Here is an 11,340-nt window from a genome sequence, read left to right as displayed (position 1 = left end):
ATACATCATAATTAAGTGCCATGCATGATGGTTTATTAATTCTCATAAACAGTTATCCTGAAGCATTATGAAGTGAATAATAATAATGAAGGTATGATTTCTGCCCTCACAAGCTTCCAGTTTAGTAATGGAGTATGAAGCATATAATCCAATAAGGTGGCTGATAAATGTACAGCAGAGGTAATGAGGGAGAATAGAGGAGGAGATAAAGCTTATTCCTGGCTGAGGCCATCAGGAAAAACATCCTGGAAGAGAAGATATTGACTTGAGCCTTGAAGGATGGGCACAGTTTCAACTGGAGATGTCTGGATTTGGGGGGTGTGGGGGGGGATCAGGAAAAGGTGGCATTCTGGGCTTGAAGAGGTTATCTGAAGGGCCAGTTAGGTGGACAGCAGATAGAGTGCCAGGCTTGGAGGGACCTGGGAAGGACCAGATACCTCCTAGCTGTGTAACCCAGGGAAAGTCACTTAACCCTCATTTGCCTAGCCATTACCCTTCTGTCTTAAAATTATTACTAAGACAGAATGTGAGGGTTAAAAAAAAAAGAGAGAGAAGTTATTTTGGACTGGGATAATGAATAGAACACTATTGCTGGGTCTAGGTTTGAAGCATCCCCAAGACAGCCTTGCTGATGACTAGCCAACACCCTTGGGTGACAGGAAGGGTCCCATGGCTATGCTGGGTTCATGACTCCTCTAAATGCCACCTCTGTGCCCCCAGGTCTCCATGCCCTATTTCCCCAAGGGCTCTACCTTGGACAGTCTATCCTCTGGAGAAGGTTGCTTCTGGATCTCATGCTGCAAGGCAAGGAAAATCTGGTCCTGGAGATTCTGTACCTTCTTTGCCTCAAGGAGCCAGGGACGATCTACCGGGTATAGGGCAATCAGGAAAAAAAGCAATTATCCTCTTGTCTTGCAAGGATTAGAAGATAAGAAACCTCATTTCTAGAGTTTGCTCTGGTACCAACTTGACATAAAACCTCCGGTATATCTCTGGTCCTCCATGAGCCTCAGTTTCCCATTTAATAAAATGAGAAGTTTGGACTCAACCAAATTTCTCTGTCTTGGATTCCTTTAGCAGTTTGGTGAAGTCTATAGACCCTTGGGCAGGATATATGTTTTTAAATGCTTTAAATCTATAGGATTTTAAAGGTAACCAATTTTTATCAAAATTTAATTATCAAAATATTTTTTAAAAACAAGTTTATGGTCTTAAGGTGGGAGGAGGGGACGGAGGGGGAGAATTTGGAACTCAAAATTAAAAAAATATTAAAATTTTTCATCACAGTATATGTATTTGGCAATAAAATAAAATAAATGGCAATAAAATAATTTTTTTAAACTTCCTGTATCTCAAATTAAGAAACATTGGAGGAGATAGTCTGTAGTACTTTTTAGCTGTAAGATTTCAGACACTAAACAATTAAAAGAACTGAACTGAACTTAGAATACTGAATTTGGAGTCTTGGGGTTTGAGTTCAAATCCATGATCTGTCATTTACTACCTTTGTGACCTTGAGAAAATGACCTCCTCTCTCTGGGTCTCAGCTTCTGTAGCTATCAAATGAGAAATTTGGACTAGATGGTGCCTTCTGATTCTAGAACTAGAGCCAGAAACCTTATGATCTCAATACACTCATGATGCCCAGAATGGAGAGGAGGGGGTGGAGACAGAACTATCATTATCTGCCCTAGGCATACACCATGGAGAGTATCTTGAGCAGTTCTTCATGTGGTTTTGTAGGAAGGACACTGAAGAAATGGAATGTATCCAGAGGAGAGAGAACAAAAGAGTGAGAGAATTGGTATCTTGTGATATGATAAAAGGAGCTAGAGATGTGTAGAAGGGAGAAGAGAAGGCTTGGGGATGCCACACATCATAGCTGTCTGCAGGTGTTCAAAGGGCTGCCATATGGAAGAGAGTTAAGTGGAGACTTACTCTACTTGGTCCCTGTGGGAAGAACAATGGGAATGTTCCCCGTGGGGACAATGAATGGAAGATAAGAGCGGGACAGATTTGAGCTCTTCAGATGGGAAAGTTTCTGACAATCAGAGCTGTCCCAAAGCAGGATGGGCTGATTCTGAAGGCAGAGTGGATTCCTCCTCACTGGAGGTTAGATAATTATTTGTTCGGAATACTGAGGAAGGAAATTTGGTTCAGGTACAGTTTGGACTAGATGGAGTCTGAGATCTCTCCAAGCTTGGAGATTCAATAATTCTGATTCTGACTTCCAAATTCCCTCCCAGCTCTGATATCCTATGTTCTGAGGGTCCTCCCATCTCTGACATTTTGTGTCCTAAGGGCTCTCTCAGTTCTGACATTGTATGTTCTTCACTTCTTTTTTGTTTGTTTTTTTTTTTTAATCAAATTGATCCTTCCCTCCCTCCCATTTTTCCCTCCTCCTAGAACTGGCAAGCAATTGGACTTGGGTTATACATGTATTTTTGCTGACATTCTCTGTTCTAAGCTCCCTCCCAGCTCTGACATTCCCTGTTCTAAGGATCCTCCCAGCTCTGACATTCTCTGTTCTAAGGATCCTCCCAGCTCTGACATTCCCTGTTCTAAGGACTCTCCCAGCTCTGACATTCTCTGTTCTAAGCTCCCTCCCAGCTCTGACATTCTCTGTTCTAAGGATCCTCCCAGCTCTGACATTGTCTGTTCTAAGCTCTCTCCCAGCTCTGACATTCTGTTCTAAGGGCTCTACCAGCTCTGGCTTTTTCTATTCTAAGGGCTCTTCTAGTTCTAACATTCTTTGTTCTAAAGGGCCTCCCAGCCCTGACATTCTGGGTTTTAAGGATCCCATCAGCCCTAATATTCTGGGTTCTAAGGGTTCTTCTAGCCCTGACTTTCTCTGTTCTAAGGACTCTCCCAGCTCTGACATCCTCTGTTCTAAGGTCTCTCCCAGCTCTGACTTTCTCTGTTCTAAGGTCTCTCCCAGCTCTGACATTCTCTGTTCTAAGCTCCCTCCCAGCTCTGACATTCCCTGTTCTAAGCTCTCTCCCAGCTCTGACATTCTCTGTTCTAAGCTCCCTCCCAGCTCTGACATTCTCTGTTCTAAGCTCCCTCCCATCTCTGACATCCTCTGTTCTAAGCTCTCTCCCAGCTCTGACATTCTCTGTTCTAAGCTCCCTCCCAGCTCTGACATTCTCTGTTCTAAGGTCTCTCCCAGCTCTGACATTGTCTGTTCTAAGGTCTCTCCCAGTTCTGACATTCTCTGTTCTAAGCTCCCTCCCAGCTCTGACATTGTCTGTTCTAAGGTCTCTCCCAGTTCTGACATTCTCTGTTCTAAGCTCCCTCCCAGCTCTGACATTCTCTGTTCTAAGCTCCCTCCCAGCTCTGACATTCTCTGTTCTAAGCTCCCTCTCAGCTCTGACATTCCCTGTTCTAAGCTCTCTCCCAGCTCTGACATTCTCTGTTCTAAGGATCCTCCCAGCTCTGACATTCTGTCTAAGGGCCCTCCCAGCTCGGCTATATCATACTTCATGAATATATGTACTTCTGTGAGGACACAGTAAGCCAGGCAAGACCATGAAGTTCATTACCTGGAGACAACAAGACAGCTGCTGTGAACAGAGCTATTTCCTCATCTGACAATTGCAGTCGACACAGACCCCGCTCCAGTTCAAAGATGGCCCCAATCAAGTCATCACAGGCTGAGAACAGACACATACAGGGGACAGAGAGCACAGGTGAAAGAAAGGAAGATGTGAGTTCTGGGGCTGGTGTCCAAAGTCTGCCTCAATCCCATGTTCAATAGGGAAAGGAATTGGGAAATATTGATCCCAAACCCCATAAGACCAGATACGGTGGAGACCCCAGATGGAGGGATGGAGCACGGGAAAGCACAAAGAGTATTGGCACTGATGTCAGAAAGACTCTGCCATTTACTACCCAAGGTGATCTTCACACACCCAACATGCTCTCTCAGCAAGGCCTGGCTTTTTGACTTGGTGGTTCTATGCTGATGTTACTGGATATCTCAAGGGAAATACGTGTCCCCTTCCAGAAGACATAGATATAGTCTATCAAAGGAGAGATGAGTGCAGGCAGCATAGCAGCCTTTTGGCTGGAGCTGGGAGCAGCCCATGGTCATGATGCCATTTTGGATGCTGGTGCAGGGACCTCAAACCCTTGCTGGGAAGATCTGTCGAGTCCAAGAGACTTCCTTACCCAAGGCCTTGAACATCTGGATTCCTCCAAACTTGCCATCAAAGAGCACAGTATTATTCAGAGGATTAAAAACCCGAACCATTCGGATAAGCAGCACTTCTAGGCAACCTGAGACAGGCAAAATCAGAGGACAGGAGAAGGGGAGAGAGCAGATACCAATGACTCAGCATTATCCTTCTCCTATAACAATAATAATAAGGAATAATATATTTTAAAAACTATGCTTCCAGGTGGAATCGAAATGTATTTGAAAGAAGGAAATCCTGCTCACCCAACCCCCAAATGAGAAGCATTTATTAAACACCTCTGGGGGGGGGGGGGAGGAGAAAAAGAAAAACCACGAGCCTACCTTTGAGGAGCTCACAATGAAAATAATATGAAAATAGCAATTACTTAACAAACCAAGATGCTGTAGAATTAGAGTTGGGGTATACAGAAGACACTCAGTAAATACACACCCTGGACTAGGCAGCAACTGCACAGCCTGAAATGGCTCACTACATAAAGTAGTGAGTACCCCATCCCTAGAGGTATTAAAAAAAGATGCTATCAGGAAAGCAAAGGAGAGTTTCTTTTCTTTTCTTTTCCTTTTTAAACCCTTACTTTCTGTCTTAGAATCCATACTAAGTATTAGTTCCAAGGCAGGAAAGCAGTAAGGACTAGGCAATGGAGGTTAAATGACTTGCCCATGGTCACACAGCTAGGAAATGTCTGAAGCAAGATATGAACCCAGGATCTTCTGTCTCCAGGCCCAGCTCTCTTTCCACTAAGCCACCTAGCTGTCTGTAAGTTTTTCTTACATGCATTGGGAGATCTAGCCAGATGGCCTCTAAGGTCCCTTCTAGTCTTGAGACAACCTGGAGCAATGAGGAAAAAGAGCCAAGGTTTTGAATCTTGCCTTTCTTACTGCTTGTGTGATCTTGGACAAGTCCCTTTGCCTATCTGGTCCTCAGTTTCTCACTGATATAATAAATGGGTTGCATTGGATGATGTTTAAGGTTTCCTTCCAATTATAAACCCGAAGATCTAAAGATTCCAAAATCTAGACTTCTAATATACCAAGAGCTACAATTCTGGGCTTTCTGGCCAGTAGGGAAGGAGGGTCAGGCCTGGGGGGTTTCACCTGCTTTGAGTAGGATGATCTGGTCATTCTGGTCAAGATCCATGAAGCCGCAGATACGCTTGGCGAACTCCACCACGAACTGGATGGCGTGGGAAATCTGGAGCGAACACTGTTGCCACAGAACCTCACAAGGCTGAAGAAAACCCAGGATAGGAATCAGGACTCAGGCTTGGCTGCCCTTCCCTGACCCATCCTCATATGCTTCCTTTTGTACCTGGATCTGAACAATCATAGACCAGATCCTTGGGCAGCAGTTGGCCCCCAGAAGCTCTGTATGGTTATCTTTTTGGGTGGACAGATCTTGAATTTTATTTGTCTATCTATTTGAATATTATTTGTTGAAAAAACTCCCTGACTAGAGACTGTTCTGTAATGTATAATCTTTAAAAAAACAAAATCCTTACTTTTCATCTTAGAATCAATACTAAGTATCAGTTCCAAGGCAGAAGAACGACAAAAACTAAACAAATGAGACTAAATGACTTGCTCAGAGTCACACAGCTAGAACATGTTTGATGCCAGATTTGAACCCAGGACCTCCTATCTACAGGTCTGGCTCTCTATACACTGAGCCACTTAGCTGCCCCTGTAATATATAGTCTCTCTTTTTTTTTTTTAACCCTTACCTTCTGTCTTGGAATCAATACTGTGTATTGGTTCTAAGGCAGAAGAGTGGTAAGGGCTAGGCAATGGGGGTCAAGTGACTTGCCTAGGGTCACACAGCTGGGAAGTGGCTGAGGCCAGATTTGAACCTAGGATCTCCCATCTCTAGGCCTGGCTCTCAATCCACTGAGCCACCCAGCTGCCCCCTGTAATGTATAGTCTTAAGAAAATCGTCTTCTGCCTTGGAACTGATACTTAGTGTTGATTCTAAGACTGAAGGGAAATAGGAAGGAAGGAAGGAAGGAAGGAAGGAAGGAAGGAAGGAAGGAAGGAAGGAAGGAAGGAAGGAAGGAAGGAAGGAAGGAAGGAAGGAAATTGTCTAGGATCTTGAGAGATCAAGTGAATAGACTTGTGTTGCAGCATAGATATATGTCAGAGAAGGGCCCGGAGTTTAGGTCTACCCATTCCTGACAGAGATGGGGCACTCAGGGTCCAGAATTATAGATTTCTAGACATGGCTAATATGAGAATTCATTTTGCTTGACTATGCATATTTGTTACAAGAATTTCATTTTGTTTTGTTTTTCAATAAGAGGTGAGCAGAGGTAAGAGGAAGAGACAAATTCTTGTTAATTAAAAAGATTAAAAATTAAAAGAATGCTGACCTCCTCATCTTTGTTAAGTTGGGGGAGTAGGAATAAGGAATATTGCATATACTTTAGACTTGGTTGGTATGCTGTTTAGTTTTGTTGGATTGCTTTTTTCTTTATAAAGATTACTTTGTTATAAGCAGTGGCTGACAGCATAGGATATGTTGGGAAATAAAAATGAAGCAAAAAACAAACAAACCCACAGCAATTAAAAAGAAGGAAAGAGAAAATCAGATTTGGTTGTGAATGCAGCTCTGCCACCTCCTAGCTCTGTTATCCCAGAAAAATACTTCATATCTCTGAGCTTTAGTTTCTTCCTCTATCAAATGGGGATAATAATCCTTGTAGTCTCTGAGGGCTATGGAGAAGAAAGCACCTTAAAGCACTACAGGAAGAAAAGCTATTATTGGGTATTTTGCCATGTCTGACATTTCAAGGATCCATGATTTTATTCCCTTCACAGACCAGAGTCTCTCCAATGAAGTCTTAGTAGTCAATATTCATGAATCACTATGGCTAAAGAACTTCACATTCCTCCCTTTTGGTCATTGATGAGGGACTCAGCCACCAGATTAATTAGTCCTTGGGTTGATAGATAATCTGTGCCCAGCTTTCATGCCAAGTCTGGATCACTTGATAGGATCTACCCCAACTTAGATCCCATCAGCACCCAGGGTCAACCCCCTGTTTCATGGTGACAAAGGGCATAAGTGTAGGATCTTATCATGATATAATGGAAAGAGCCCTAGATTCAAAATCAGAACTGAGATTTGCCATTACTGGCAATATGACTTTGGATAATTCACTTCATTTCTCTTGGCCTCAGAGAAGTTTTCCTCCTGTTTCTTCCGCTGTGAAATGAGGGGATTGTGACTTTTAGGGTCTTTCTGGCTCTAGATCTATGATTTGATGATGTAGGATGTGCAGTTAATAGAGAGCCAGAGTTTGAATCTGATCTCATATACTTACTAGCTCTGTGACCCTGGGCAAGTCACTTAACTTCTCCTCAGTTTCCCCAACTATAAAAAATGAGGCAATTAGGTGGCATGGTGGATAGAGCACTGGGCTTAGAGTCCAGAAAGCCTGAGTTCAAATCTAACCTCAGAAACTTCCTAGCTAAATGACCTTAGGCAAAGCACTTAGCCTCTATTTGCCACTAGAGAAGGAAACAAAAACCCAATCTAGTATCTTTGCCAAGAAAACCTGGACAGAGATCCAAGATGTGCAAAGAGTTAGGCACAATTCAACAACAAAAATGGGAATAGTCATAGTACCTTCCTCCCAAGGTTATTGTAAGGCTCAAATGAGATAATAATTGTAAAGTGGTTGGCACATAGTAGGTGCTTAGTAAAGATTAGCTATTATTAAATCCCATAATCTGTTAAGACCTTATCATTGCATATAAAATGTAATTCAACAACTAATGGTTCATTTTGCTGATCTGATTCTCCCCACTCTTCCTTTACTTTTTGTTCCAAGGGACAGGAAAAGGAAGGAACAGACAGTTTTTGGAATGAACATAATACAAAAAAGTAAGTAAAACTTAAAATGAATTTTTAATTAAAATAAATTAATTAAAATTTTAAATTAAATTTAAAAATGATTCAATTATGCCTTTAAAATGGATAAAAATTTAAAACTGCATGAAGCCATTAGAGATTAGTTTGGAAACTATTTCTTTTGATTTCTTAGTATGTCATAGGATTATAGTAATTGGGTTGTTCAATCTATCTTGAAAAATGTCTTGCTTGGCCACCACCTGGATGCTCTTATCCCACCTCCCATGGCTGAGGAAGGGAGGGAGAGCTTTGCTACCAGAGAGAAGAGGAAGCATGAGTGTTAGGGATAATCCAAGAGGGTCTAGAACCAGGTTCAATGAATGCATGTTTATAGGGAAGCAGCTCTGAACAGTATATGGAAGGACTTTCTGATAAATCAGTAGTTAGATAATAGAACAGGATGCCTGAAGGGAAAGGGGGAAGGAGGGTGAGTTCTCTGTCTCTGCAAGTATTCAGAGTCTGTAATTATTACTGTTAGAATTGGTATATAGGAGATATTGAAGAAATACTACCCCTATCTGCCCTCCATGACTTCTTCTTTTTTGTTTTAATCCTTACAGAATGTTTTAGTAACAACTCCAAGACAGAAGGACTAGGGCTGGACAAATGGGGTTAAGTGACTTGCTCAGGGTCATACAGCTAAAAAGTAACTGAGGTCAAATTTGAACCCAGATCCCCGCAACTCTAGGCTTGGTGCTCTAATCACTATATTACTCACTGCCCCTCCCCCCTCCCATGATTTCTAAGATTTCTGGGAGGTGGGGGTAGGGGTGAAAGAGAAACCTGTGAATTCACTGGGATAAGGGAGATCCTGGTGAGAAATCCCCTCTCCCAAGCTAGAAGGGACTTTAGAAGTCATCTTGGAGGTCCAACAGCCTCATTTTACAGAGGAGAAAACTGAGTCCCAAAGAAGTTTGCCCAAGGTCACACAGACAGGATATGTCAAGGGCAGGACTTGAACCCAGCTCTGACTTCCAAGGCTAGCGCTCTAGCTTGGTCACTAAACCACATTGCCTCCTCTAGCTCTAACCTTTGATGAGTGTTTTTATAAAGTTTCCTTGGGGGCTAGCTGGTGATGGAGTGGAGGAGTGGGCCAGAAGGAGAGAAGAAGAGCAGGGGTCTTACCTTTGCCTGCAAGTTACACAGCTCCTCCTGGGTGTGCTGGGCCCATGCCAACCGCTTTAGCTCCTCTGTTGTGTATTGACAGGTCTCTCGGTGGGACCTGATGACATTCTGGGCCACTCGCTCTGTTGGGGAAAGAAGACCCTTATATGAACATCCTTCCTTTAGCCCCCTCTCTGCCAGAGAGCTTCTTCCTTCTTTACTCCTTCCCTTCCTGTGTGATTCTAACAGTGTCCTTCCCGCAAATCTTTCAGAGGATCAGTCCCAAGGTATTGGAAGCCTTCCTCTGCCCCTTTTAATTTTTTTTAGGATAATATTAATACAAAGAACAATTAGCCTCTGAGACCTCGAGTCTATAAGACCTTGGATAAGTTAATTCATTTTATGTTGTACATAATAAATCTTAAAGCATCACATAAATGTTAGCTGTTATTATAATGGTGACTGTTGTGAGGAAGACAGTTCAATTTTCATCCCAATTTACCAAGCAATGAAATAGGCTCAGAGAGGGGAGGTATTCCTAGTCAGGTCATGTAGCTACCAGTGGTACAGCCAGGATCAAGTCTAGTCTTCTGGCTATAAGACCAGAGCTCTTTCAACTACACCACCAGGCTGTAAAGAACTATTCAGATGCTCTTGGCCAGGGTAGAAGCAAACAAGACTGTGGAAGACATGGAACTATCCAAGGTAGCAACTATTTAGGAAACTTATCAAGTGCCTACTAGGTGTAAGGCAGAGTGGCAAGCTGGCCTTGGAGTTCTATGAAAGCTGTGTTCCAGTTTCGTTATATATTGACTGTGTGACCCTGGGCAAGTCATTTCATATCTGTCTCAGGCAACTCTCCAAAACAGGGGTTCTTAACCTTCCATCTACTCCTGGGATGGGGTAGGGGAGGCTAAGGAAAGATTGATAATGTTCATGAACTTGGATGGGGAAAAAATTTACATCTTTTCTTTTTCACTACTTCTAATTTATATTTGACATTTCCTTCAATTATCTAAAAATATTATTCTGAGAATGGGCACATAGGATGAATCAGATTGCTAAAGGGGTAGAGAACACAAAAGGGTTAAGACTACCTGCTCTAAGGCAATAAGTTACAGAACAGTTTCTCATCTTCTTTGGTAGGAGAAGTTTTCTCACTGGATAATATTTTTACTTTAAGGAAATCATGGGAACCCCTTCAAAAAGGGAGAGGCATAAAACACTATACTAGGTGCTAGGAATATACAGACTTTTAGTCTTCTACCTACCAGCAAGTAAGCTAGCTGCCTTCCCTTCTTCCTTCCTGAAGATCACTAAGGGCTAGGCAATGGGGGACAAGTGACTTGCCCAGGGTCACACAGCTAGGAAGTGTCTGAGGTCAAATTTGAACCCAGGCCTCCTGTCTCCAGGTCTGGCTTTCAATCCACTGAACTACCTAGCTATCCCTTCTTATTTTCTAATTATACTATATGGTGGGAAGAAAAAGGACAAGAGTGGAAAGTCTTAGGCAACACTCCCCCCCCCTCAAGAAAATCCTTCAAAGAATCACCATTTCCACTTTTAGTGTGTATTTCAGGCCTTTTCTATGCCCTCCCCTTCCAAAGTCTTGCTCTCAGAAGTTATCAAGAAATCATTATCTTGCCCGGAGTCATACTCTACAGCAAGCCACTCCTCCCCTTTGTGCATAGCCTTTCCTTATCAGATTTTAAGTCCCTTAAGGGCAGGGATTGTTTTGCTTATTTGTATTTGTATCCCTAGCACTTAACTATTTAATTACTGGCCTATAATTAGCACTTGACTCTCTCTCTCTCTCTGTCTCTCTCTCTGTCTCTCTCTCTGTCTGTCTCTCTCTGTCTCTGTCTCTCTGTCTCTGTCTCTCTGTCTCTGTCTGTCTGTCTCTCTCTGTCTCTCTCTCTGTCTGTCTGTCTCTCTCTCTGTCTCTGTCTGTCTCTGTCTCTCTCTGCCTCTGTCTCTGTCTCTGTCCCTGTCTCCTTCTCCCTCTCTCCATCCTTTCTCTCTTCCCCCCTTCCTTTTCTTCTCTGTCTCTGTCTCTGTCTCTGTCTCTGTCTCTGTCTCTGTCTCTGTCTCTGTCTCTCTCTCTCTCTCTCTCTCTCTCTCTGTCTCTGTC

General features: G+C 42.8%; 1 protein-coding gene across 7 annotated transcripts in view; it reads right to left on the bottom strand.

The window, feature by feature from the left end:
• LOC100018507 (nuclear receptor ROR-beta-like) overlaps positions 1-11,340 on the bottom strand; it is a 45,431-nt gene that overhangs the window by 15,043 nt on the left and 19,048 nt on the right. For all 7 annotated transcript variants that reach the window (XR_008917365.1, XR_008917366.1, XR_008917364.1 and 4 more), the window contains 5 exons: positions 9,231-9,352; positions 5,294-5,426; positions 4,171-4,278; positions 3,543-3,653; positions 753-865 (listed from right to left, as the gene is read on the bottom strand). Coding sequence is in view for 4 of the 7 variants with exons in the window: in XM_056822194.1 (XP_056678172.1) it covers positions 753-865; positions 3,543-3,653; positions 4,171-4,278; positions 5,294-5,426; positions 9,231-9,352 (587 nt within the window). In the remaining 3 variants the exon portion in view is untranslated. The remainder of the gene's footprint in view (positions 1-752; positions 866-3,542; positions 3,654-4,170; positions 4,279-5,293; positions 5,427-9,230; positions 9,353-11,340) is intronic.

This window comes from Monodelphis domestica, chromosome 3 (genome assembly GCF_027887165.1).
Source record: "Monodelphis domestica isolate mMonDom1 chromosome 3, mMonDom1.pri, whole genome shotgun sequence".
NCBI classification, from domain to species: domain Eukaryota; kingdom Metazoa; phylum Chordata; class Mammalia; order Didelphimorphia; family Didelphidae; genus Monodelphis; species Monodelphis domestica.
Note: the sequence above shows the minus strand (reverse complement) of the source record. Positions and strands in the feature narration are given on the sequence as shown.